The 26,269-nt window shown below is 47.1% G+C and overlaps 1 protein-coding gene across 1 annotated transcript in view; it reads right to left on the reverse strand.

Annotated features, from left to right (window-relative positions):
• The window catches only part of NEUROG2 (neurogenin 2), a 99,013-nt gene that overhangs the window by 67,725 nt on the left and 5,019 nt on the right, over positions 1-26,269 (reverse strand). The window contains exon 2 of the mRNA XM_029608062.1: positions 5,557-5,680. Coding sequence (XP_029463922.1) covers positions 5,557-5,680 — 124 coding nt within the window. The remainder of the gene's footprint in view (positions 1-5,556; positions 5,681-26,269) is intronic.

Consider the following 26,269-nt stretch of genomic DNA (forward strand, 5'->3'; position numbering starts at 1 on the left):
GCCCGGGGCGGTCCGGGGGCGTGGCCGCGCCCTCCGTACCCGCCCCCAGGTCGCGGCCCGGCGCGCAGCAGGCCCGCTGGCGCGCGGGGATTTACGTCTCCCTCCGGGAGGCGTAAATCCCCCGACAAAGGTAAGGGGGGGGTGTAGACAGGGCCGGGTGGGTGGGTTAGGTAGGGGAAGGGAGGGTAAGGTGAGGGGAGGGCAAAGGAAAGTTCCCTCCGAGGCCGCTCCGATTTCGGAGCGGCCTTGGAGGGAACGGGGGGAGGCAGCGCGGCTCGGCGCGCGCAGGCTATACAAAATCGATAGCCTTGCGCGCGCCGATCCAGGATTTTAGTGGATACGCGCGGCTCCGCGCGTATCTACTAAAATCCAGCGTACTTTTGCTTGAGTCTGATGCGCAAGCAAAAGTAGGCTGATCGCGCTTCTTTTAAAATCTACCCCAAAGTGTATTTGAAGTGAAATCATGTATAGCTTTATGTTTCTTATTTTAATATTTTATTATATTCCATGTTCCTTGTATTCGCCCCAGGCAACAGTTCAGTTTCTATGTAAACCAGTGCAATATGTATGCTATACAGGTACATCAGTATATAAAAGACAAAAATAAATAATATAAAGCAAAGGAGATAATGACATATATGTAAATAAATTACATTAAAAAAATAAGAAAATAAATGTGGACTTCAAATATACCAATAAATAATATGAATTACTTAGAGAAGGAAAAACCATATATATGTACCTAACATAACAAGATTATGGCATCGAAATGAAGGCTGATAGAAAAGAGAATTAAATACCTGTGTATGCAATATATTATTCAAAAGTGTCATTGCAGAATATGATAAATAATAATCATCTATCAGGGTTCTTGTTGTAGCACAAAAATTGAAACCTATTGAAATAGCAAAACCATGAAAAAATAAATTGTTCTTGACAAAGTACTTAATATTATTTATCAAATATTTGGTACTGTTGTGCGTTCCGGCCGCGCTGGTGCCGTGACCGGGCCTGCTCACCTTGCGCTCCTTAACTCCAGCTCCTCCCTCGCATCTGCAGCCAGCTCGCGGCGTCCCCGGCGGCTTCCCCGAACGCCATCTCCCTAGCAGGCCTCACAGCAGAGCTCCCGTTGGGGCTCCGCATCCTCGGCCCCGCCCCTAGGTGTGCGCACGGTCTGCTCTCCCATATTTAAAGGATCTAGGGCAGGAACCTCGGGCCGGACGCGACCTGATGACATCACCTGAACTCACTACTTAAGGCGAGGTCCTTGCCCCAGAACCTCACCTTGGCAAACGGGTCGTCTCATCCTTGAGAAGTTAGTTGCCGTCCTGTGTTCCTGTGTACATGTTCCTTGCCTGTTCCAGTGTTCCTGCGTTCCTGTTCCTTGCCTGTTCCAGTGTTCCTGCGTTCCAGTGTCTTCCAGTGTTCCTGCGCTCCTGTGTACCTGTGTCTTCCAGTGCTCCTGTGGTCCTTCTGTTCTCCAGCATCTAATCCTGTTCCGCTTCCCTGGTAATACCCATCGGACTGATTCACGGTACTGACCTTGGCTTGCCTCTAACTACTATTGGACTGACTCATGGTATTGACTTCTGCTTGCCTCTGACCACGTTTTGACCGCCGCCTGGAACTGACCTCTGCTTGCCTCTGACCACGTTGGATCGCTGCCTGGAACTGACCTCTACTTGTTACTGACTACACTCGGACTGCTTCTGGAACTGACCTTTGCTTTGGCTGACCACCCTCGGACGGATACCCTGGCTTTGACCTTTGCGCTCCACACGGTCACTCTCTTTGCTACTCTCTGACGTCATCCGCGGCCTTCTACTAGCTAGACCACTAGGCCCTGCCTATCCTGACTGGAAGACATTCAGCTCCTGCTCCGTTCCAGTGGTCTCCGGTAACCTCTGTTCCGGTCTAGCTCAACTGTTCTCCACTAGCCGCGCACACTTGCTCTTGATGGGCACACCTCTCAGCTATCCTCATTTTTTATTCTATTCAGGGTGGAGTAGATTTTCAAAGGGATACGCGCGTACCCCCCGAAAACCTACCCCAAACCCCGACTGCACGCGCCAAGCCTATTTTGCATAGGCTCGGCGGCGCGCGCAAGCCCCGCGATACGCATAAGTCCCGGGGCTTGCATGGAGGGGCGTGTCGGGGGGGTGTGCCGGGAGTGATGTGGCGTTTCAGGGGTGTGTCCGGGGGCGTGACAGTGGCCCCTGGACCAGCCCCCGGACCGGAACATGGAGCGCGGCAGCTGGCCCGGCGCGCGCAAAGTTACGCCTGCTTCGAGCAGGCGTAATTTTCGTGATAGAGGTAGGGGGGAGGTTTAGATAGGGCTGGGGGGGGGGGAAGGTGGGGGGAGGGCGAAGGAAAGTTCCCTCCGAGGCCGCTCCAATTTTGGAGCGGCCTCGGAGGGAACGGAGGGCCGAAACGGGGGGAGGGCCTGCGCTAGCTGGCAGCGATCGCACCGTCGCAGTGCAATCGCTGCTGGTTTCGCACCCAATAGCGCCACCATAGGAGGTGTAGCTATTGGGAGCGAAAGCTGCCGCAAAAAGGCACTTACCTTTTCACTGTCCGTGGCATCGGCGCAGAGTCGGCCCCGGTGACGCCCCGACTCCTCCTCTTCTGGGGCCGTCTCCGCGCCGACTCCATCCCCATCCTGGTATTGCACGCGATAAGGGACTTATCGCTTGCGAGCGGCGTGGAAAATGAGGCCCTAATTTTGTTATTTACATACCGGTAATTATTTGTCCGTGTAATAAAATATACATAGGTCAAACAACGAGAAATTTAAGTTCCCATATCAACGAACACAAGAGCTGTTTAAAAAATAAGAGATTGACAGCACCGATTGTACAACACTGTATTTCTAAAGATCACAAAGTACAAGAATTGCGATGGTTCACAATTGACTATATTCGTTTAGATTCAAGAGGAGGCAACCGGGAGAGACTACTATACCAACGAGAACAAGAATGGATTTATAAATTGCATTCTGAAGAGCCTAATGGACTTAACAGTAAAATCGAGTGGACCAGTCTTGATTCGCTAGTCACTTTATATAGTCAATTATTCCATTCTTTTGAAGCTCAAGATATTGATTGACATATCAGCTGATGCGTTCATTCTATCCTTCAGTCTGAAGGGTGATTTCATTAATTTAAAAAAACGTTACACGTAAGAACGTTTTACATTCAAATGTGATCGTAGATTGGTCACATTTCAAAGTCAGGGATAGCTTTAAAAGTTGCAGCCATGTTTGTTGGCAATACTGAGCCCGATTATTCAAAGGCCGAGAGAGGAACGTGAGTACGGACCAAGCACAAATTGTTCTTAAAAAATTGAAGTTATAAATGGATATAATCACATGTCATGTTTACTGCATTATTTTTCAGAATCCGCCCTGAGAAAGCGTTAGGTGAAACGTTAACGTTGACAGTGATGTGCGGCACAGACTTGTTACAAGAAAGAAAAAATCGTAACAAGTTTCAGATAAGTGCTTTTGGCGGTTATATGTAGCACAGACTTGTTGATAAAATGAAAAACCGCAACAAGTTTAAAATAAATGCTGTCTTATGATGTCAGGCAGGTTTCAGTTTTAAATAGTTCCTGAAACCACAACATATTCTATTCAAAAGCCGAAAGATATAAAGTTTACGGGCTTATAATGAGAGCATAAGTTGCTGAGCAAAGCTGTGATATAATACTACTGCAATTTGCCGTGATACCGGCGTTCTTTTCAGACGGGACACTCCGCAACGAAAGATTCTTGATATTTATTTCCCGAAAGAAGTGGGAAACAATTATGTTTTTATTTAAAAAATTAAAAAATTAAAAAATAGAGACAATAAAGACCAGTGATTGAACTTACTGGCTAGAAAATTAGTGGTCATTTAGACCCCTTCTTTACCAGTTCTGAGGTCTTTGTCTCTAAATTATAAATATTGTTTGAATTATTAATAAAGCAGAATTTTAACAGTGAATAACAATAAGAGGTAACTTATGACTAATCCATACAGTTAGTTTTTTGTGGAACTTAATTGGATATTAACTGTTCCCTTTGTGCAGTGTTGATGTTAACAGCCTGAGCCTGGCCCTCTGTTGCCGGGGAAGGGGGGAGGGAGTAGGGATGGCGATGGAGGGACAGGCTCAGGCTGTTAACATGTTGCAGTTCTGTCAGCAAATGCCTCCTCCTTTAGCCTGGTCCCTCCCAGCCGGCCCTGTGTAGAAGAGAAAAAGAGGGAGTAGACGAGGGGAGTGACTGAGGGAAGGGGAGGGAGAATGAGGGGGGAGGTAAGAGTAAGGGAAGGGGAGGGAAAATGAGGGGGGAGGTGAGAGTGAGGGAAGGGGAGGGAGTGGGAGGGAAAATGAGGGGGGAGGTGAGAGTGAGGGAAGGGGAGGGAGTGGGAGGGAGAATGAGGGGGGAGGTGAGAGTGAGGAGAGGGAGTTTGAGTTGGGGTAGGAGAGGGAAGGGGGGGTGAGTGACTGAGGTGAATGAGCGAGGGGGAGTGAGGGAACAGAAGTGTAGATGGGTGCAGTGTCCGAAAACGGACAGAAAATTTTTTTTAATGTAGCCCGACGGACCGCAAATGTGCAGTAGAGAGCAGCTCTACTGTGCATGTGGGACCATAGAGCTCTGTGCTACGAGCTGGGTGTCACAGAGGGGAGGAGGAAAGGGCAGACGAGTCGCCACTCCGACAAATGGCTCAGCTCGTTCCTCCGCCGCTGGGGAAGGGGGGAGGGAGTAGGGACTGTCGGACAGTTACACACAGGAGAAGGAAAGGGTAGAAGAGTCGCCGAGCCAGTCCGTCCACCGCCGGGGAAGGGGGGGAGGGAGTTGGGACGGCTGGAGCAGAGCTAATGTGCATTGTGAAATTAAACCAGACTGAGCCACGGCAATGCGTGGCCGGGTACAGCTAGTTTACATATATATATATATATATATATATATTTACCACAAGCAATCCCCACAAGGGAAATGTATGTCCACCATCTGCTGGAGATGGAGGACACTGGAAGGCTGAGCTATATGTCAGTGACATCAGCAAGTCAGTTTTACTCCATCTCCACTGCTGGTTGGAGTGCATAACCCATTGGTGTGGACCGGCCTGCCTGAGTGCATAGGAACTCACCATCTAAAGTGAGATCAGGTGTCTGTGACAGTAGGAATTACAGAAGTGAATCTTACTCTTCATGCAGCTTATTGTCTCCATATATTATACCATGTTGCTGCCATGTTGTGAAGCATGATTGAAGTGTGCTTCAGAATTTAAAGAGAACCTTTACCAGGCTCCAGAGAAAGCCCTGAGCCATGTCGCTTTACTAGAAGATTTCCACTATAAGGGGTGAAAAGCAGTCAAGCTGTAAATAAATGCACATGGTGCATCCAGAGCCTCTCCCCCTTTTCAATATAGTGATGAGTGGGGCCTTCTAGAGCTTCTGATTATGCTGGAAGTTCATGCATTAGAGGAGGCTAGCTAACCAAGAAGAAAAACTATCAACTCTTTCTTATAAAAATCTATGTTTCACTTTTTCACTGATTTCTGCAGTACATACCATCAGGCAAAGTCGGTCAAACAGAGTCTGCTCCAGCCCATTATCATGGGCACACTCAGAACCCTGAATAGTAGGTGACAGCTGTTTAGGATCCCCAACAAGAATCAGTTTTTCACACTCAAACCTGCAAACATTAGGCCATATATAGATTAGGGAACAATACATTATACTTTAGGTTTTCTCATTAGTATAAATTATGTAAATCACAATATATTTATTTATAAAATTTAAAACTCGCCTATCAAATGTTCCTAGGTGATGTATTGGAATACATTCATAATGACAGAAAATACTACATTATAAATTGTCATTGATGAAAAGGAACAATTGCCATGTTTATATAAATAGGCATGGAATGACCTCTAGTGGTTGATATGTGTACTGAACTACAATGCAAACCTTTATTAACCATTTTGTGGAAAGTTAGCTTGAGTTCATTATTTGTATTATGATGCAGATCTTAGATCTCAGTTCCTGAGGGCTACCCAACTCCATTCTATTCTCTTTTTTTTATTTATATTTTATTGAATTTTAAACATTATTACAGGAAAATTACATTACAATATGTATTAGTCCAGAACTGAGAATGACCAAAAAGAAACAATTACATTTTTGAAAGATATAAAAATATCAAATTCTGATCATATCCATATTGAATATTTACTAAGGAAATCACAGGAGACCAAGAAGTGAATAGGGCAATTACATCCAAGGAAAAAAAATCAAATATAAACTAAGCCGTGCTATTAGGTTTCGCCTAACATTTATCTTATCCAACTTCCATAAAGGAGATAATTAGGTATGAGAATGTAAGTCTAAATAGGAACACAATTGCTCAGGGTCATTAAATACATATTTTGAATCTTTGTAAAATATCATGCATCTACAAGGGAAACACAATATAAATTTTGCCCCTCTATCAATTACCCCCCCCCTCATTACTATAAACTTTTTTCTTCTTAACTGTGTGATTCTTGCAATATCCGGAAATATTTGTATCGGATGTCCACAGAAATTTAACTTTTGAAATCTAAAATAAGATCTCAAAACAAAGATCTCAAAACTTTTGAAATCTAAAATAAGATCTCAATGAATAAAAACTGGACAAGCAGAGTTGATCTTGTGTTATATCTATAGCAAAGGATTTCTCCAAAAAAATCAGTCAGGTTTAGATTTGTATCCACCTGGTTTGCCTGCTGAGAAGTAATTTCTTCTGAGGATGATTGTTGGGGCAAATAAATTCTTGATATAGCTGGCATAGCTTCTTCTGGGTATTTTAGAATATTTACTCTTGAACAAGTCAATTGCTGGTAACATTTTCGCTTTGGGAACATTTATATTCTTAAATTTGTTCTCTTCATTTGATTTTCGAATATCTCCAATTTATTCTCATGCATTTTTTCGGATTTGATTAGATTTACTTGGACCTTCTCAATATCTTTTATTTTCCCTTCCATTGCATTCAAATGATTTTCCATGTTTCTCGTCTTCTTCTCTGAAATTTGTGTCTTTGTAATCGCCTCTTGTACTGTAAGTCAATGTATTTATTGATTGTTGCACAGAAATCAATATGTTACTTATTTCCTCCAAAGATGGTGCAAGAGTAGGGGTGGAATAAACTACAGATATATTATCATTCTCTGTTCCTATCTCCAGAAGGCCTTCTTCACGGTGGTCTGGGTGTTGTTGTGCCTTTTCCCCTTGGCTCCTGGAACCCAGTACTTCCGGGTTCTCCGAAGAGTCAAATATTCCCTCCGCTCTTCTTTGGACGCCGGGACTTAACGGGTGAGTAACCGTGGTAAAGTTTTCAAAGAAAATGCTATTTTCACTCAACCCCGTCGGTGGATCCAGAATCATTGGGGCACCCGGGCTTAGAGATGTTTCAAAAGTCAGGGGGCTCGGTAACTGCTCCTTACCAACCCCAGCGACTCTGCCTCCAGGGTGTATCATCGGCATTTTTGCAAAAGCAGCTTCTATCCTTGGTTATCGAAGGTCCGTATCGGGCGTTGAAATCTCTCTTAGGCGAGCTTTTCTCTTAGTATGGGGCATATTTAAGCAATTTACAAAGAAATTATCAAGAAAAAGCTCTAAGAAACAGCAAGTAACCCGGAGCTGCTGCTTTCACCACCTCACAGCTCGGCTATCTTGGTCTCCCCATTCTATTCTCTTTTACCTTATGGGGCGGATTTTAAAAGGAGCGCGATTAGCCTACTTTTGTTTGCGCTCCAGGCGCAAACAAAAGTACGCTGGATTTTAGTAGATACGCGCGGAGCCGCGCGTATCTGCTAAAAACCTGGATCGGCGCGCGCAAGGCTATGGATTTTGTATAGCCGGCGCGCGCCAAGCCGCGCAGCCTACCCCCGTTCCCTCCAAGGCCGCTCCGAAATCGGAGCGGCCTCGGAGGGAACTTTCCTTTGCCCTCCCCTCACCTTCCCCTCCCTTCCCCTACCTAACCCACCCGCCCGGCCCTGTCTAAACCCCCCCCTTACCTTTGTCGGGGGATTTACGCCTCCTGGAGGGAGGCGTAAATCCCCGCGTGTCAGCGGGCCACCTGCGCGCCGGGACGCGACCTGGGGGCGGGTCCGGAGGGCGCGGCCACGCCCCCGGGCCGCCCCGGGCCGTAGCCACGCCCCCGGGCCCGCCCCCGGAACGCTCCCGACACGCCCCGAAAACGCCGCGCGGTTCGGGGCCCGCCCCCGACACGCCCCCCTCGGAGAACCCCGGGACTTACGCGAGTCCCGGGGCTCTGCGCGCGCCGGTAGGCCTATGTAAAATAGGCTTCCCGGCCCGCAGGGCCCTGCTCGCCTAAATCCGCCCGGTTTTGGGCGGATTTAGGCGAGCAGGGCTCTTAAAATCCGCCCCTAAATGAATAAGGTCTTGCCCTGATTTGGGAGTGCAGTTTGGCGTCTTACTATACCAACAACACATCTCAAGTCAAATCTTATCATAAATCAAATGTTAAATGTTAACTATTCAACCACATTCTCAGTAGTTCTATTACACTTGAATTCTCTATAATAGAGGTTTTCTGATTTAAGTAATGTCCTCCAAAATTATACACTTTGGGGCGGATTTTCAGAGCCCTGCTCGCGTAAATCCGCCCAAAACCGGGCGGATTTACGCCCCCTCAGGGGCGGATTTACGCCCCCTCAGGGGCGGATTTTAAAAGGCGCGCGAATAGCCTACTTTTGTTTGCGCTCCAGGCGCAAACAAAAGTACGCTGGATTTTAGTAGATATGCGCGGAGCCGCGCGTATCTGCTAAAAACCTGGATCGGCGCGCGCAAGGCTATCGATTTTGTATAGCCGGCGCGCGCCAAGCCGCGCAGCCTACCCCCGTTCCCTCCAAGGCCGCTCCGAAATCGGAGCGGCCTTGGAGGGAATCCTCTAATGCCCTCCCCTCACCTTCCCCTCCCTTCCTCTACCTAACCCACCCCCCCGGCCCTGTCTACACCCCCCCTTAACCTTTCTCCGGGGATTTACGCCTCCCGGAGGGAGAAGTAAATCCCCGCGCGGCGAGCGGGCCTCCTGCGCGCCGGGCCGCGACCTGGGGGCGGGTACGGAGGGCGTGGCCACGCCCCTGGACCGCCCGGGCCATAGCCACGCCCCCGTACCCGCCCCCAAAACGCTGCCGACACGCCCCCCGAAACGCCGCGACGACCGGGCCCGCCCCCCCGACACGCCCCTGACAACGCCCCCCCTCGGAGAACCCCGGGACTTACGCGAGTCCCGGGGCTCTGCGCGCGCCGGGAGGCCTATGTAAAATAGGCTTCCCGGCGCGCAGGGCCCTGCTCGCGTAAATCCGCCCGGTTTTGGGCGGATTTACGCGAGCAGGGCTCTGAAAATCCGCCCCTTTGAGGACAATTTCCAGAAGAATCTTGCTGAGTAACTAAGGAATTACCCATTCGATCAGTGGGGATAAAAATTGTCCTCCACTAAACAGGTTAATATAGCCACCTTTACTGGTTTCTGGGAGGCTGGGTTATATCAGGGAAGGGAAAGAACGTGCATATAGCAAATGTTGCTTACCTGATGTAACAGGTGTTCTCAAAGGACAGCAGGATGTTAGTCCTCACAAATGGGTGACATCGAGGATGGAGCCCAACCACGGAAAAACTTCTGTCAAAGTTTCTGGAACTTTGACTGGCCCCTACTGGGCATGCCCAGCACGGCACCAACCCTGCAGCCAGCAGGGGTCCCCCTTCAGTCTTGTTTGAAAGCTACAGGCAGTGCCTAAAAATGAAATACGAAACGAACCCAACACCGCGGGGCAGCAGGCGGGTTTCGTGAGGACTAACATCCTGCTGTCCTGTGAGAACACCTGTTACATCAGGTAAGCAACATTTGCTTTCTCACAGGACAAGCAGGATGGTTGTCCTCACAAATGGGTGAGTACCGAGCTGAGGATGTCCGAACAAGCACCAAATGTACCCAACGGCGTGCAACAGGCACAACAACTGGGGTAGAATTTGGTAGAGGGCATCCGCACCCCACCAGGTAGGCGGAAGGGTGTTGGTACGTCACGTTGGAAAAAGGTTGCGCAAGACAGATTGGCCGAAGATGGAATCCTGTCTTCCGGCTTTATCCAAGCAGTAGTGGGCTGCAAATGTATGGAGAGAACTCCAGGTAGCAGCCCTGCAGATGTCAGGAAGCGGCACCGATCGAAGGTGTGCTACTGAAGTCGCCATGGCCCTCACAGAGTGTGCTTTAACACGGTCTTGAAAAGGAATGCCAGCTTGCTGATAGCAAAAAGTGATGCAGTCCGCCAACCAGGAGGAAAGAGCCTGCTTACCCACAGGTTGCCCTAACTTGTTGGGATGGAAAGAGACGAATAACTGAGTGCTCTTCCTGTGGGCAACTGTACGGTCTAGATAGAATGCTAGAGCCCGCTTACAGTCGAGGGTGTGCAGAGTCTGTTCCCCGGTATTGGAGTGGGGCCTGGGAAAGAAAATAGGTAGTATAATGGATTGATTAATATGAAACTCCGAAACTACCTTAGGTAAAGAATTTTGGGTGAGTGCGGAGGTACTGCCCGGTCCTGCAGGAGTTTAGTGTAAGGCGGATAGGTAACTAGGGCCTGCAACTCACAAACCCTGCGAGCTGAAGTTATAGCCAAAAGGAAAATCACTTTCCATGTGAGATATTTAAGGTCACAGGAGTGAAGAGGTTCGAAGGTGGTTTCATAAGGCGACCAAGAACCAGATTAAGGTCCCAAGATGGGGCCAGAGGACGTAAGGTGGCTTCAAATGGAGCAAGCCTTTAAGAAAGCGTTGTTACAAGGGGTTGTACTGAAATAGGTACACCCCCAATACCTTTATGGAAGGCGGCTACCGCACTGACATGCATTCTAATGGAAGAGGTCTTTAGACCTGATTCTGATAAATGCCAGAGATAGTCCAAAAATTTAGAAATTGGACAGGAAAGGGGATCAAGGGACTGAGAAGTGCACCATGATGTGTACCTTTTCCATTATAAGAATAAGACTTTCTTGTGGAAGGTTTTCGCGAAGCGATCAGGACATGAGAAACTGAATCCGAAAGGTTGAGTGGTTGAAGGACTAACCTTTCAACATCCATGCCATCAGAGACAAGGCTTGGAGGTTGGGATGGAGGAGGCAATCCGTCGTTCTGAGTGATCAGATGCGGTCCCTTTCCCAGGGGAATGTGTCTGCGGATGGAGAGATCCTGGAGTATAGGAAAACCACACTTGGGTGGGCCCAGTGTTGGTGCTATCAGGATCATGGTTCCCTTGTCCTGACGTAGCTTCACGAGAGTCTTCGACAGAAGAGGAAGTGGAGGGAATGCATAAAGCAGACCAGTTGTCCACGTGAGGGAGAATGCATCCCTGGGCCGAGAGTGCTGACTTCGAATGAGAGAGCAGTAATTGTCTACTTTGTGGTTCAGAGGGGACGCAAAGAGGTCTATGTGGGGATAACCCCATTTCTGGAAAAGAGAGGTCACTACCAAGGGATTGAGTGACCACTCGTGTGGTTGGAAGACACGGCTCAGCGGTCTGCCAGACATTGTCCACCCCCGGCAAGTAGGTGGCCCTGAGGGTACATGGAACGGGAGAGGGCTTCTGCCCAAATCTGCGCAGTTTCCTGACAGAGAAGGAAGGAGCCTGTGCCTCCTGCTTGTTGATTGTACCACATGGCCACCTGGTTGTCCGTCTGAATCAAGATTATGTGATTTGATAGGCAATCTTGAAAAGCCCGGAGAGCTCCAGGAAATTTATCTGGTGTTTGGCTTCCTCTAGAGACCAGAATCCTTGGGTTTGTAAGCTGTTTACATGGGCTCCCCAGCCGACATTGGAAGCGTCGGTGGTGAGAATTATTTGAGGATCTGGTGGATCAAAGGGCAAATCTTGGAGGAGGTTGGATTGATTTGTTCACCAGGCAAGAGACAGACGGAGTGCATCAGTGATGCGGACAATGGTCGACAGAGGCTGAGTGGCTTGGATCCATTGTGATTTCAGAGTCCATTGCATGACTCTCATGGCCAGACGGGCCATTGGAGTCACATAAACTGAGGAGGCCATGTGTCCCAGCAGAATGAGGAATTGGCGAGCTGTTGCTGTGGGTTGAGACTGCAACTGGCAAGCTAGGGACACAAGGGTTTGAACACGTTGATGAGGAAGGAAGGCTTTTGCCTGTAAGGTGTCCAAGTCTGCTCCAATGAAGGATAAGGTTTGAGATGGGAGTAAGTAGGATTTCTTGTAGTTGACAAGAAATCCTAGAGAAATTAGAGTTCGAATTGTCAGGGTCAGGGAAGACCGAGCGATTTGCTGGGTTGTGGCCCTGATCAACCAATCGTCCAAGTAGGGGTAGACATGGACACCTTCCTTCCTAAGGAATGCTGCAACCACTACGAGACATTTGGTGAAAATTTGCGGTGCGGATCCTAGGCCAAATGGGAGCACTCGGTATTGATAGTGGTTTTGGCCTACTACAAATCGGAAGTATTTGCGATGAGATTGAGTTATCGCAATGTGGGTATAAGCGTCTTTGAGATCTAGAGAGCAGAGCCAGTCCTCTCTTTGCAGCAGAGGGAGAAGCGAGCCCAGGGTTACCATCTTGAACTTTTCTCTGTGGAGGTACTTGTTGAGGGCCCGTAGATCCAGGATTGGTCGAAGTCCTCCTGACTTTTTTAGGATCAGAAAGTACCTGGAATAGAACCCTAGTCCGTGTTGTGAGAGAGGAACGGGTTCTATAGCGTTGGACTGGAGGAGAAGGGAAACTTCCTGCTCTAGAAGGACAGAGTGGTCGGTAAGTCTCCACGCTTGCAGAGGTGGAGAGTCCGAAGGAAGAGTTAGGACGTTTAGATGGTAACCTTGTGCAATTATCACTAGCACCCATTGATCTGTGGTGATGCGATGCCATTTTTCTGTAAAGTGGCTTAGTCGACCTCCTACTGGTATGTTTGGTAGAGGGATTAGGCATCTGCTCTCTAAGTGAAAGTCAAAACCCCGATGCAGGGCCTGGTTGCGGAGCTGTTGTGGGCTTTTGCTTTTGAGGTTGGCGAGGCTGAGGCTTTTGATACGGCCTCGTTGACCTAGACTTGGTGTGTGGGGGATAATACTTCCGTGGACGGAAGAATGACTTTTTAGGTTCCCTCTTAAATGGTTGTTTAGAAGGGAAGTCAGAAGGAATCGATGAGAGTTGTTTAAGGGTCTCGTGATGATCCTTTAATTCAGCAACTATTTGGTGAATTTGCTCACCAAACAAATTATCCCCTAAACAGGGCAGGTCGGAGAGCCTGTCCTGAACCTCCGGGCGAAGGTCAGAAGACTTAAGCCAAGCCCAGCGTCTTGCCGAGATGGCTGTAGCAGACAGTCTAGTGGAAGCATCAAAGATGTCGTAAGATGTTCTTATCTCATGCTTTCCAGCTTCAAATCCTTTAAGTACGAGGGTTTGAAGGTGTTGTTGGAATTGTTCTGGTAAGGTATCTGAAAATTCTTGTATCTGCTTAAAAGTGACCCTGTTGTATTGGGTCATATACAGCTGATAAGAAGCTATCCTGGAAATGAGCATGGCTCCTTGGTATTCTTTTCTGCCTATACTATCTAGGAACTTGCTCTCCTTAGTAGGAGGTATTGATGAGTATGGCTTCATTCTTTTAGCTTTCTTTTGAGCTGACTCTACCACAACAGAGTGGTGGTTTAGCTGTGGTTTTTGAAAGCCAGGTACTGACTGTACAAGGTAGAGTCAGCTTTTTTGTTTACTGGAGCAACAGATCCAGGAGTTTCCCAATTCTTTTTTAGAAGGTCTAGAAAAACCTGATGAATTGGAATGGAAGTGATGACTTTTGGGGCATCCAGAAATTGGAGTAATTCCATCATTTGGTGCCTGTCATCTTGCTCCGATTGAAGCTGAAAAGGGACCAATTCCGACATTTCCTTCACAAAATTGGTGAAAGAGAGGTCCTCAGGGGGAGAACGCTTTCTGCTTTCAGCAGGAGAGGGTGGTGAAGGTAAATCGTCTGTATCTGTGGAAGTATCATCACCCCAGGTGCCATAAGGGTCAGGTTGCTGACCTGTAGGACCACGAGGGGGTTGGATACCTGAAGGTCCCGGTTGAGGCTCCGAGAATCCCGAAGGAATCATCGAAGGCATCGAAAATACCTTTGGAGGCATCGGTGCGGGCATCGAAGGCATCGATGGAGCTGATGTGCGTATTGCCCCGGAGGAATGTATCTGTGGCGAGGGACGACACGGCATCGATGGGACCACTCCCGAAGGAGGAATTTGATATGGTGTTTCTGCACCCGATGAAGTTGGCATCGGGGAGCGCACCGGTGCTGTCGGTGACCAAGGTATCACCGGTGGAAGGGCGGTCATGAACGCTTCCATTCGGGGCGAGCAGTGGTGCCAGCGCTGCTGGAATCGGGTCGGTGACTGGTTCCACTCTCGGTGGCGGAGTCGGTGCCGAAGGAGTCTGGAAACCGTTGCATCGCTTTAATCGATGGCCTCCTGGACCAGCCAGTCCAGTTCTTCCTGAGACCTGGGGGTAACAATACCCGGCTCCGCGGAAGAGGGAGGCTGAGGCTGAGCCGGAGGGTCCAACCGTCACCGGTGGAATCATGGCTCCCAAACCCCGATGGGGTGACGGTTGCCTCGGTGTCTCAGAAACAGAAGTGGACAGTGCCACTTCTGATCGAGACTTCTTCGGTGGAGGCTCGGACGGTACCGAGGTCGATGACTTTGATTCTCGATGGTCCGAGACTTGCGATGTCGATGACGATGCTTTTCCCTCCGATCCCCACGATCCTCGGGGGAAGGGACGGGAGTCAATGGTCGTGGAGAAGCGATGGCAGACGTCACCGGGAGGTTGCCGACGATGGAAGGACTTCAACGGTGCCGGTTCCGAGGACGTCGATGCGATGGACGGCGTCGGAGTGTGAGCATGGAACAGGAGTCCCATCTTCTCCATTCTGGCTTTGCGACCTATTGGTGTCATAAGAGCACATTTGGTGCAAGTCAGGACATCATGCTCACTCCCTAAACATAATACACAGACTCTGTGAGGGTCTGTGATAGACATGGTGCGCGTACAATCTGGGCACCGACGGAACCCCGACGCCATGGCCATTGACCAAAAATTTAGCCGCGGGACGGTCGACGGCCAGCAGGCCACGAGGGCCGAACTCGACGGTAATCGGCAAAAAACGGCAAAAAAAAAACTTACCGAAGTACCGCATGTAAATTTAGATAGAAGGGGGACCCCTGTGGGGCGAATTTTACTTCAAAGAAGTTCAAGAAGAAATTCCTGTCAGGAATGTGATAAGAGCTCCTTAAGCGTGTGGCTACTGCTGCGCGGAAAAAAGAAGACTGTAGGGGGACCCCTGCTGGCTGCAGGGTTGGTGCCGTGCTGGGCATGCCCAGTAGGGGCCAGTCAAAGTTTCAGAAACTTTGACAGAAGTTTTCCATGGTTGGGCTCCATCCTCGATGTCACCCATTTGTGAGGACAACCATCCTGCTTGTCCTGTGAGAAACAGCACTACAAAAGGTTAGTAAAGCTTCCAAGACTTATATTTGTTTTTTTAACTCTTTCTTGCCTAAGGGCAAGCAATTATACTTTGCAACAATGAAAGTGTTACAGACCTAAAAAGGTCCTACTCTGTAGTATCTTGATGTGCTGAACACGAATATGACCATGAAAAGTTTTTATTGGCTCTCGTTTTGAAGATATTTAATATAGTTCACTTTCTATGTTTAGTCATATAAATTTATCCAGGACTGTAAATAAGCCCAGAATGATGTAATATTGCATCATATTGCATAATACCATCATGCACACATCATCCAGAGTTTATTACATCATTTTCTGATGCAATGCAGTTCTACTGCCATGCTGCTGCTGAAAAGCTGACGTCAGCAGTGTACTATATGAAGCCCAGTCAGAAAGGGTGAGCATTTGAAATATTCATGCTGGCTGACTACTGCTGGACACTCCGCAGAGATGCTCCCGAACAGGTGTACAAGAGACAAGCAAAGAAATCTAAGACGTAGTCTATGACTTCATTTTTCAAACGGTATTAACCTACTATTGGCATACAATTCAAGATGTAATTATATTATTGCATATTACAAAAAAACTAGAGCCAATTTTGCATTTTGACAGTCACATTCATGTTTAGCACATGGAAATGTATAAGAATTGACTAATTTCATTTCAGTAACATGACTTTTGTGAAAATTTGTTGCCCAGTGAGCTATTGGCATACAGTTCAAGATGTAATTATATTATTGCATATTACAAAAAAAACTAGAGCCAATTTTGCATTTTCACAGTCACATTCGTGTTTAGCACATGGAAATGTATAAGAATTGACTAATTTCATTTCCGTAACATGACTTTTGTGAAAATTTGTTGCCCAGTTACATCAAGCAAGCAGAAACATTTGGCTTCTATCTGTGACAGGCCTCCCAAATGGGCCCTTTGTCACTGGAATATGGCCTGGAAGGAGTCTGGGTTGGGAAGGTATTTGACTTGTTCTGGGAAGTGTAAATGGTTATTAAAGTTTGTTTTGGTAAAAATTAATGAGTTGTGAAATTATTGTAAACCACTACTAGATGGCAACGTGCATGTTCAAGAGGACAAGGTGTAGGCTAATCCCCTGGAAAGTTATGGGGGACGTTTCTGGATCACTAGTTTGCAATCTGTTTGGTTCCTTTAAGAATTTGGGAAGAAAAGATCTTCTTAGGGGAAGGTTTATAAGATTATAAATTGGGATTCAGTATTGGGTAGAAAAAAAAAGAATATCCACCATGACTTAGACATGGACAATATTGGCTAGCTTGGTTGGTGAGCTCCGAGACCTCTCCTTTTAGAAGAGGGCCTTACAGAGGCTTTCTTCCTCAAGGGCAAAGGCCTGAGGTGCAAGAGGAGTTTTCTCTCATGTGGAATCACCCTGGGTACAGAGTGTGGAGGAAAATAGGAAGAAGAGGCACTTAAAGAAATAGAGTGTGGAGGATGCCGGGGATGTCCTTGACATTGCCGAGGGAACAGATCACGGGAGCATAAGACAGTGGTCATTCAGTTACTATGATGTGACTACCTGATTTGGATTGGAGTTGATTTTGATTAGGTTGAACAGTAGGGAATGTATCCTACCAATGGTGAAGAAAAATGTCTTTTGAGATTTGAGAAACAAATCTCCAAAACAAAAGGAGCTGATCACTGCTTATTTCTGGAACTTGGTATCCTGGCTGTAAAGCCTGTGAACTCTGGTAACATCGGTAATCTTTTACTACCCTCTATTCATCTTATAAGTAATTGCTCTGCTGGTAACCTCAAAAAATCAGTCTAATTGTTTTGACATACACTTTGGTGTGCAGCTTAATTGGGGTGTGATGGTCTACCAGTAATAATCATAGGGATAGAAAGGAAGGGTGTATGTGTGTGTGTGTGTGTGGGGGGGGGGGGGTTTCACAGCTGGGAGACCCCAGGGGATGTTCTTTCTCTATCAGTTCAGGAAAGGGTATACTCCTTCTGCCTCTGAATAGGTCCACTAGACCATCTGTTTGACCATTTTCATGTTGAACGCTTTGAGAGACAGGCCCTTAGCCATTATGAGTGCCAGATCTTCTCTCACTTTATGTACCCTATTGGGGAATTACATACCCTTTTCTGTAAGACTCTCATGGGGCTACATGGTGCCCCAAGCAGCTGGTGAGAGGGAGGGGAGGGGTCACCCTTTGATGACATGACTAGCTAGGGGTCTCCCTCCAATGATATACACTAGCTAGTTCCCTCTACGTACCCAGATCAGTCCAGACTCCTGAGTTTTGCCTCCCTTCCAGTAGATGGAGACAGAGAAAGTTTTGCAGGCACCGCCTCTTAACCCGGTGTGCCACCTGCAGCTCCTCAGTATTTCTCTGTCTCCAGCAAATGGAAGTGGTTGTGTGCAGTGAGCAGGGTGGCACACTAGCACCCCCCTCTAGCCTGATACTCCAGACAGGCTCTGCTCTGCACTGTCTAGATCAGGGGTCTGGAGCCTTTTTGGCTGAGAGAGCCATGAACGCCATATATTTTAAAATGTAATTCCGTGAAAGCCGTACTAACTACAACCCCCACCCTCCTGACTCCCTCAAGACATACCAAATTAATTTACTACAACCCCCTACTCTCCTGACGCCCCCAAGACCTGCCAAATTAATTTACTACAACCCCCCATCCTCCTAACCCCCCCCCAAGACCTGCCAAAAGTCCCTGGTGATCCAGCGGGGGTCCAGGGCTCACAGACAAATCTTGAATAAAAAAGTAAAAATCTAACAAAACCCCCCACCCTCCTGATGCCCCCCAAGACCTCCAAAATTAATTTACTACAACCCCCACCCTCCTGACCCCCCCAAGACCTGCCAAAGTCCCTGGTGGTCCAGCGGGGGTCCAGGAGCGATCTCCTGGACTTGGGCTGTCGGCTGCCAGTAGTCAAAATGGCGCCGACGGCCCTTTGCCCTCACTATGTCACTGGGGTCGACCAATGGCGGCGGTAGCCCCTGTGACATAGTAAGGGCAAAGGGCCGTCGACGCCATTTTGATTACTGGCAGCCGACGGCCCTTTGCCCTTACTATGTCACAGGGGCTACCGCCGCCATTGGTCGACCCCAGTGACATAGTGAGGGCAAAGGGCCGTCGGCGCCATTTTGACTACTGGCAGCCGACAGCGCAAGTCCAGGAGATCGCTCCTGGACCCCCGCTGGACCACCAGGGACTTTTGGCAGGTCTTGGGGGGGTCAGGAGGGTGGGGGTTGTAGTAAATTAATTTTGGAGGTTTTGAGGGGTGTCAGGAGGGTGGGGGATTTTGTTAGATTTTTACTTTTTTATTAAAGATTTGTCTGCGAGCCAGATGCAGCCATCAAAAGAGCCATATCTGGCTCCCGAGCCATAGGTTCCTGGCCCCTGGTCTAGATGATATATAGTCATTTCTGTTGTATCATTCTCATGATCATGTATATAACATCTATCAGCGAGTGTCCTTTTAATTTTTCTCCTTGGCTGATGCTCTCTCTCTCTTTTACACTTACTCATTAAGGGGTGGATTTTAAGAGCCCTGCTCGCCTAAATCCGCCCAAAACCGGGCGGATTTAGGTGAGCAGGGCCCTGCGCGCCGGGAAGCCTATTTTACATAGGCCTACCGGCGCGCGCAGAGCCCCGGGACTCGCGTAAGTCCCGGGGTTCTCCGAGGGGGGCGTGTCGGGGGGCGGGCCCGGTCGTCGCGGCGTTTCGGGGGCGTGTCGGCAGCATTTTGGGGGCGGGTACGGGGTCGTGGCTACGGCCCGGGGCAGTCCGGGGGCGTGGCCGCGCCCTCTGTACCCGCCCCCAGGTCGCGGCCCGGCGCGCAGGAGGCCCGCTGGCGCGCGGGGATTTACGCCTCCCTCTGGGAGGCGTAAATCCCCCAACAAAGGTAAGGGGGGGGGGTGTAGACAGGGCCGGGCGGGTGGGTTAGGTAGAGGAAGGGAGGGGAAGGTGAGGGGAGGGCGTTAGAGGATTCCCTCCGAGGCCGCTCCGATTTCGGAGCGGCCTTGGAGGGAACGGGGGGTAGGCTGCGCGGCTCGGCGCGCGCCGGCTATACAAAATCCATAGCCTTGCGCACGCCGATCCAGGTTTTTAGCAGATACACGCGGCTCCGCGCGTATCTACTAAAATCCAGCGTACTTTTGTTTGCGCCTGGAGCGCAAACAAAAGTAGGCTATTCGCGCTCGTTTTAAAATCCGCCCCTAAGGATTTACTGCATTAGTCATACATACTGCAACAAAACAGAGGCAACCCCACTGCAACAAACAGCACCAAAATGCAGGGTTATTGAGCAAAAATGATAAATGTAAATAAATATATAAGAAAGTGAATAAATAAATAAATAATGCATTAACATGTCAAGGGTATGCAAACCCAAATATTTATTGGCATAAGAGTCAAGAGTTAAAATTTCCAATTTAATATAAGTAAAACACATACAAAATTATTAATTAAACACAACATGGCCATGTTTGGCATCAATGCCTGTATCAGGGATAAAAATTGCATTTAGTACATTCATAAGACATGTCAAAACAGCAGTAAAACAGCATAAAAAAGCAGATGCCATATCTTCAAAACAATAGAAATATCTCTATAGATTTATATAATTCTTGAAAAGAACATATTTTCTGTTGGTTTTGTTGCGTTTCTTGCACTCTGCAAAGAAGTGCAGAACTGTGAGCATTTCATGCTGCAATCCTCACTTCTCCATTATCCACAGACTCACAGTCGTGTTGGCATGTATGTGCTTTTGGTTGGTTGCACCATTGTCCTTGGACTCTGGTTGGCTGCAGTAGTAATGGCATTAAGGGCAGATGCTCTGCAGCCTTTTCTCCAGGGTTTACAGATTTCTTCTCCAGTAAAAACAGAAACACCTATATGGAAAACTTGATTTTGTCAAAAAATGGCTTGGAACAATATTCTGATCTGTTCTGGACCTGGGTGCCATTTATATAACCCCTTTTTTCCTGATCTTCTCTTGACAAAGAGGCACATTTTAGCACAGCCCCAGTGGTTCTTCAGGATGATGGGGAACAAATACTTTTAGTCTCTTAAGGATAATTATGATGGTCTGCAAACACCAAATTATTCCAATCCAATGACAAACGTACTGATTCATAATGCAGAAAGTACTTGAAATAACAAACATATACATATTCCAAATTTACAGTCCAGTACAGAACAACAAAACTGACCAAAAAAATGGAAATTCCTAAGGTCTCCCTTGCCACCAGACTTTCCTAGGAGCAGATAATGGATTTCTATTGCTCCTACAGAAGTTTCCCTTTACCTGCCATCTTTGCAGCTTCCCAGGATCACTCTAGCTTGAGAGTTCACAGCATGTTACAATGCTTACATTAAGACTGGCTTACAGTGGGTACATAGCATAAAAGGTTAGTGTTGCGAGAAATACAAATAATAGGGCAGGCAATAAGTCAAGAAATCGAGTTAATTAAATAGAATTTGAATTTGGTCTGTCCCAGGAGAATATCCATTGTAAGCATAGCATCTTTGGACAATCTTAGTATAATCAGGGGGACTATAAGGTGGGGGGAGGGGGGTAGATATGAGGGTCATATAAGCTTGTATGTGGAAGAGAAGGTTTTGTGATAATGGATTCTGAGAAATAGCTCAGTCTTCAGGCCCAAGTGCTGCTTCAAAGAGCTAAGTTTTTAGAAGCTTCCTGAAGGCTAGATGATCAGGAGCTAGTCTGATGTTGGATGGTAGAGAGTTGGTACTGATCCCAAGAAAGATTTATTCCTGGTCTTGGTGAGGCACATTTCTTTGGGAGTAGGCCTGGCAAGGAAGGATTGAGCCAGTGAGCGTAGAGAGCAGGAAGGTGTGTATGAGATGAGATACCTATCTAGATAAGGCACAGCCTAGCCTTTGAGTGACATGTAATGCTAGGACCAGGATTTTGAATTTGACACACTGGAGGTTTGGGAGCCACTGTAAGGATTTTAGGACTGGAGTGATTCTAGTGGATCTACAGACATTTTGTGTCATTCGAGCTGTTACAGTTTAGATGAGTTGTAGATGTCAGTTTAGTTTCTTAGGAATTCCAGTGTAGAGTGAATTGCAGTCATTTAGATGGGAGATGATATAGGTCTGCATACATTTAGAGAAAATTGCTCCCTTAAGATGAACTGAGTACCAATACACAAACCTTTAGTGTACATGTTAATGCAGACCATCTTCAAATACATCTGAACAATTTATATAGGGGAAAGTGAAAAAGACATCTTACCTGGCAATGGGAAGGAGAGAAGCAGGTTCTGTGATCTGACTGCACTCATCAAGCACTACAACAGGAAACTTGAGGGTATTCAAGCAAGGGAATGGACAGGCTGCGCAAGTAACGCCAACTACTCGCACCTTTATTTAAATAAAACATAGAACCATGATGGCAGATAAAGACCCTTCGGCCCATCCAGTCTGCCCATCCACACCACTTGCATAGCTTTATAATCCCTTACTCACCCTCAGATATTCTCTGTGTTTCTCCCATACTTTCTTGAACTCTGATACTGTCTCTTGCTATTCTTAACTATCCAGCAGGATGGGTATCCTCTAGTGTAGAAACCCACACCCACTTCCATTTAGCCCAGCCACTACCAGTGATGATTTTTGGTCGGGGCCACAGATTTGCTCCTTTCAGAACCTGGTTTGTATGCACACTGAGTCTGGTTGGTATGTGTCACTGCTAAGTGATGGTTGAGACTACTTCTCACCCGGGGTTATGAACCTTGCTTCCACAGCATTTTTTCTGAGGGTTTTCAAGTAGTACCAATAATTATTGCAGTTTCTAAATTTGCTGTAATACTTCTTTCAACCTGCTAAATTCAACTGAATCTCTGTAAAGACATCTGCTGTAGTTCTCTATTAATATATGTGATAACCAAAAGTCTCCACTTAGGGACTGGATCATTAAGGATTTTCTCCCATTCTAAGCCTATGTGACAAACTTTTGATGAATGAGCCATTACTATGGTAAAACTTAAAGCTAAAAGTGTCAGTTTGAGATGCTGCCATTTACCTGTCCAAGCAAAGCTTTGTTGGTACCTAGCTTGTGTTGTTCAATGCTTTTTCTCACATACACCCTTTCCGCTGGACTTAAGTCCTCCTTCATCAGAGCATGTAGTTCTTTCTGCTGCTCACTATCATGTCCTGAGCCTGTATGCAAGCTTCAGAAATAATGAGTAATGAAGCAGACACTCAAGTTCTGGATAAACAATGAGAAATCCTTTCTTTTCCTACCACTCTTTTTAAGAGCTTCCTATGAACTAAAAAGATAAATGACAAAACTCTGTAAGAGCCAGTAATATAGACATTACCATTCTTTTCAAATATCCAATTATATTTACTAATTCTTGTCCCAAAAATATAACCAATTTATTTAAAAAAAACAAACCCTGATATTAAAAAAAACAAACTGCTGAAATCTTAAATTTAGGAATCTAAAGGGATCATTTTTCAAATTTTGGTAGGGCCTTATTGCGGGCATTAGGGCCCTAACTCCCACGATAATGCCATAACGCATGTGATAAATAACGCATCGTGAGATGCGTATTCAAATTAAAAAAATTTAGACAAGTGGGAGGAGTAAATGAAAATAAGGGGTGCTTAAAGTTACACACTATTGTGGGATTTAACACTGGAAATAACTACACCTTTTTTCCTGGCGTTATGGCCAAAATGGGATTTGTGATATTTATCGCAAATCCCGTTTCAGAGAGCGCCTCTAGGGAGGTACACATATTAGTCAACTTTTTATACCACTGTAAGAGGGGCTATTCTGAAATTGGGGTGAAGTTTTGATGGTGGGCTAGTTTTGGGGGGCAGTTTTATATGCACAGTCAGAGGTACAAACAGCACAGAGTAGACATCGGTGATGATTGTATGTGATTTAGAGTGATGAAAGGTATAAAAAGATGAGATTTGCACAGTGTACTCTTGACTTAAGCTAGGTTGAGTACAATGTACAAATTTCATCTTTGTGTACCTTTCATCACCCAAATCCCTCCTATCTTGTAGTATTCATCCTTCCTCCTCCCCTCCCTTAGTCAGGCAATGAGCAGCAGGAAGTAATTCCTGAAGTTTTATAGTGTGCAGAGCCACCTCAGTAATAGCATGTTATAGATAAATATAACAAGCTGTGTATGTTTTTCATCACTTTAAACTAGGGGTCCCCAAACTATGGCCTGCATGCCATTGTGATAGGTGACATGGGTGAGAGCCCTTTTTGCTGTAGTTGACCAAGCCTCATAGGTGAACCTACAAGGCCTATGCCAACAGCTAGTGAATGTGCCCTGAAGCAGGACAGGCTGGAGCTTCACCTATACCAGCCGCCTCCCCTGCAAGTTGAGCCCTTGGGTTCTGGTGGTCGGCAGGGCTTAGGTGGGTCCCTAGGGTGGTTAGGTAAACAAGCGTCTGAAGGCACACCGCTGTCAGCGCAGGCAGCAGACTTAGAGTCAAAGGCAGGCCAAGGATGACACAAGCTGTGGACAGATATAATCAGGTGTAAGCATGAGGTCAGGTCCAGGTGACAGGCAATCATGATAAGGCCCAGGCAAGAGATCAAGATCTGGAAGTCAGGCCAAGGTGGATAGAGACATATAGAAGACACTGAACGAGACAGACAGGAAAAGGAAGGCTGGACAAGGCAAGGCTGGATGAAGCAAGAGAAGAACCAGGAATCAGGAACACAGACATGAATCAGGAACCTAGACGCAGGAGCAACATGCACCGCAGATGCAGGGACCCGTTGCTGACGTGAGGTAATGCTGCAAGGCCCTTGCTTAAATAGGCTGGTCAGCCTGATGTCATCGGAAGCTGCCACTCAGATTTTCCCACCATGGGCCTATATAATGTGCGCATGCATGCGACTAAGGGAAGGCAGCAGCCTGGGATTGTCAGCGGCATTTGGAGCTTGCGGCAATGGCAACAACCTGTTGCACTGTTTCTGGGCCTGTAGCAGTATTGCGGTGAGTGTAGCTAGTCACAACATCCTGCCGTGACTAATGCAAAAGCCACATCCAGCCCATAGCCAAATTTTATCCAGCCCATAGTGGTAGCTGCAGAAAGAGCAATGGGAGTGCGTTCCACCATTCACTACCTGCACCATGACTTCAAGTGCATTCAAACCTTGTAGTTAGCACATCTCTACTCACTAATCTCACATTGCATGAGATCAGCAAGGTGCAGGTGGTGAGCACCAGAGCAGGTGGCAGAGGCGGAACATGCTCTCATTGCTCCTCCTGCCACCATCACTACGAATTGTTTTCTCTGCAGTTAACTTGTGTTCCCTCTCTTTCCTGCGTGATCCCCCCCCCCCCCCCAGTTGTTTTATTTCCCTGTTATGATGTATTTTCAATTCTGTTGTTAATATGTGAACTGTATGATGTCCTCTCGAATACCGGTATAAAAAAAAAAGCCTATAAATAAATAAATAAATAAGAACATAAGAAAATGCCATACTGGGTCAGACCAAGGGTCCATCAAGCCCAGCATCCTGTTTCCAACAGTGGCCAATCCAGGCCATAAGAACCTGGCAAGTACCCAAAAACTAAGTCTATTCCATGTAACCATTGCTAATGGCAGTGGCTATTCTCTAAGTGAACTTAATAGCAGGTAATGGACTTCTCCTCCAAGAACTTATCCAATCCTTTTTTAAACACAGCTATACTAACTGCACTAACCACATCCTCTGGCAACAAATTCCAGAGTTTAATTGTGCGTTGAGTAAAAAAGAACTTTCTCCGATTAGTTTTAAATGTGCCCCATGTATTGGAGTCGCTGCTGAAGGAAAGAATAGTGAACTATCTACAAGCAGCAGAATTGCTGGACCAGAGGCAGCATGGTTTCACCAAAGGAAGGTCCTGTCAGACGAATCTGATAGCGCTCGATGTTATCTACTTGGATTTTAGCAAAGCTTTTGATATGGTCCCGCATAGGAGGCTAGTGGATAAAATGAGAAGCTTGGGAGTGAGTGCCAAGGTGGTGATCTGGATAGCAAACTGGTTGAAGGACAGAAGACAATGTGTGATGGTAAATGGAACTTACTCGGAAGAGAGAGCGGTATGGAGTGGAGTGCCGCAAGGGTAGGTGTTGGGACCGGTCCTGTTCAATATCTTCGTGAGCGACATCGTGGACGGGATAGAAGATAAGGTTTGTCTATTTGTGGATGATACTAAGATCTGCAACAGAGTGGACACACTGGAAAGAGTGGAGAGAATGAGACGGGATTTAAGGAAACTGGAAGACTGGTCGAAGATATGGCAGCTGAGATTCAATGCCAAGAAGGGCAGAGTTATGCATATGGGGTGTAGAAATCTGAAAGAAATGTATTCGATGGGGGAGGGGGGGGTGAAGGGCTGATGTGCACAGAGCAGGAGAGAGACCTTGGGGTGACAGTGTCTAACAATCTGAAGTCGTGAAGCAATGTGACAAGGTGATAGCTAAAGCCAGAAGAATACTGGGCTGCATAGAGAGAGGAATATCGAGTAAGAAAAGGGAAGTGATTATCCCCTTGTACAGATCCTTGGTGAGCCTCACCTGGAGTACTATGCTCAGTTCTGGAGACCATATCTCCGAAGGGACAGAGACAGGATGGAGGCGGTCCAGAGAAGGGCGACAAAAAAGATGTATGGTCTTCATCGAATGCCTTATGAGGAGAGATTGAAGAATCTAAATATATA

This window comes from Rhinatrema bivittatum, chromosome 1, assembly GCF_901001135.1.
Source record: "Rhinatrema bivittatum chromosome 1, aRhiBiv1.1, whole genome shotgun sequence".
Classification (NCBI taxonomy): Eukaryota; Metazoa; Chordata; class Amphibia; order Gymnophiona; family Rhinatrematidae; genus Rhinatrema; species Rhinatrema bivittatum.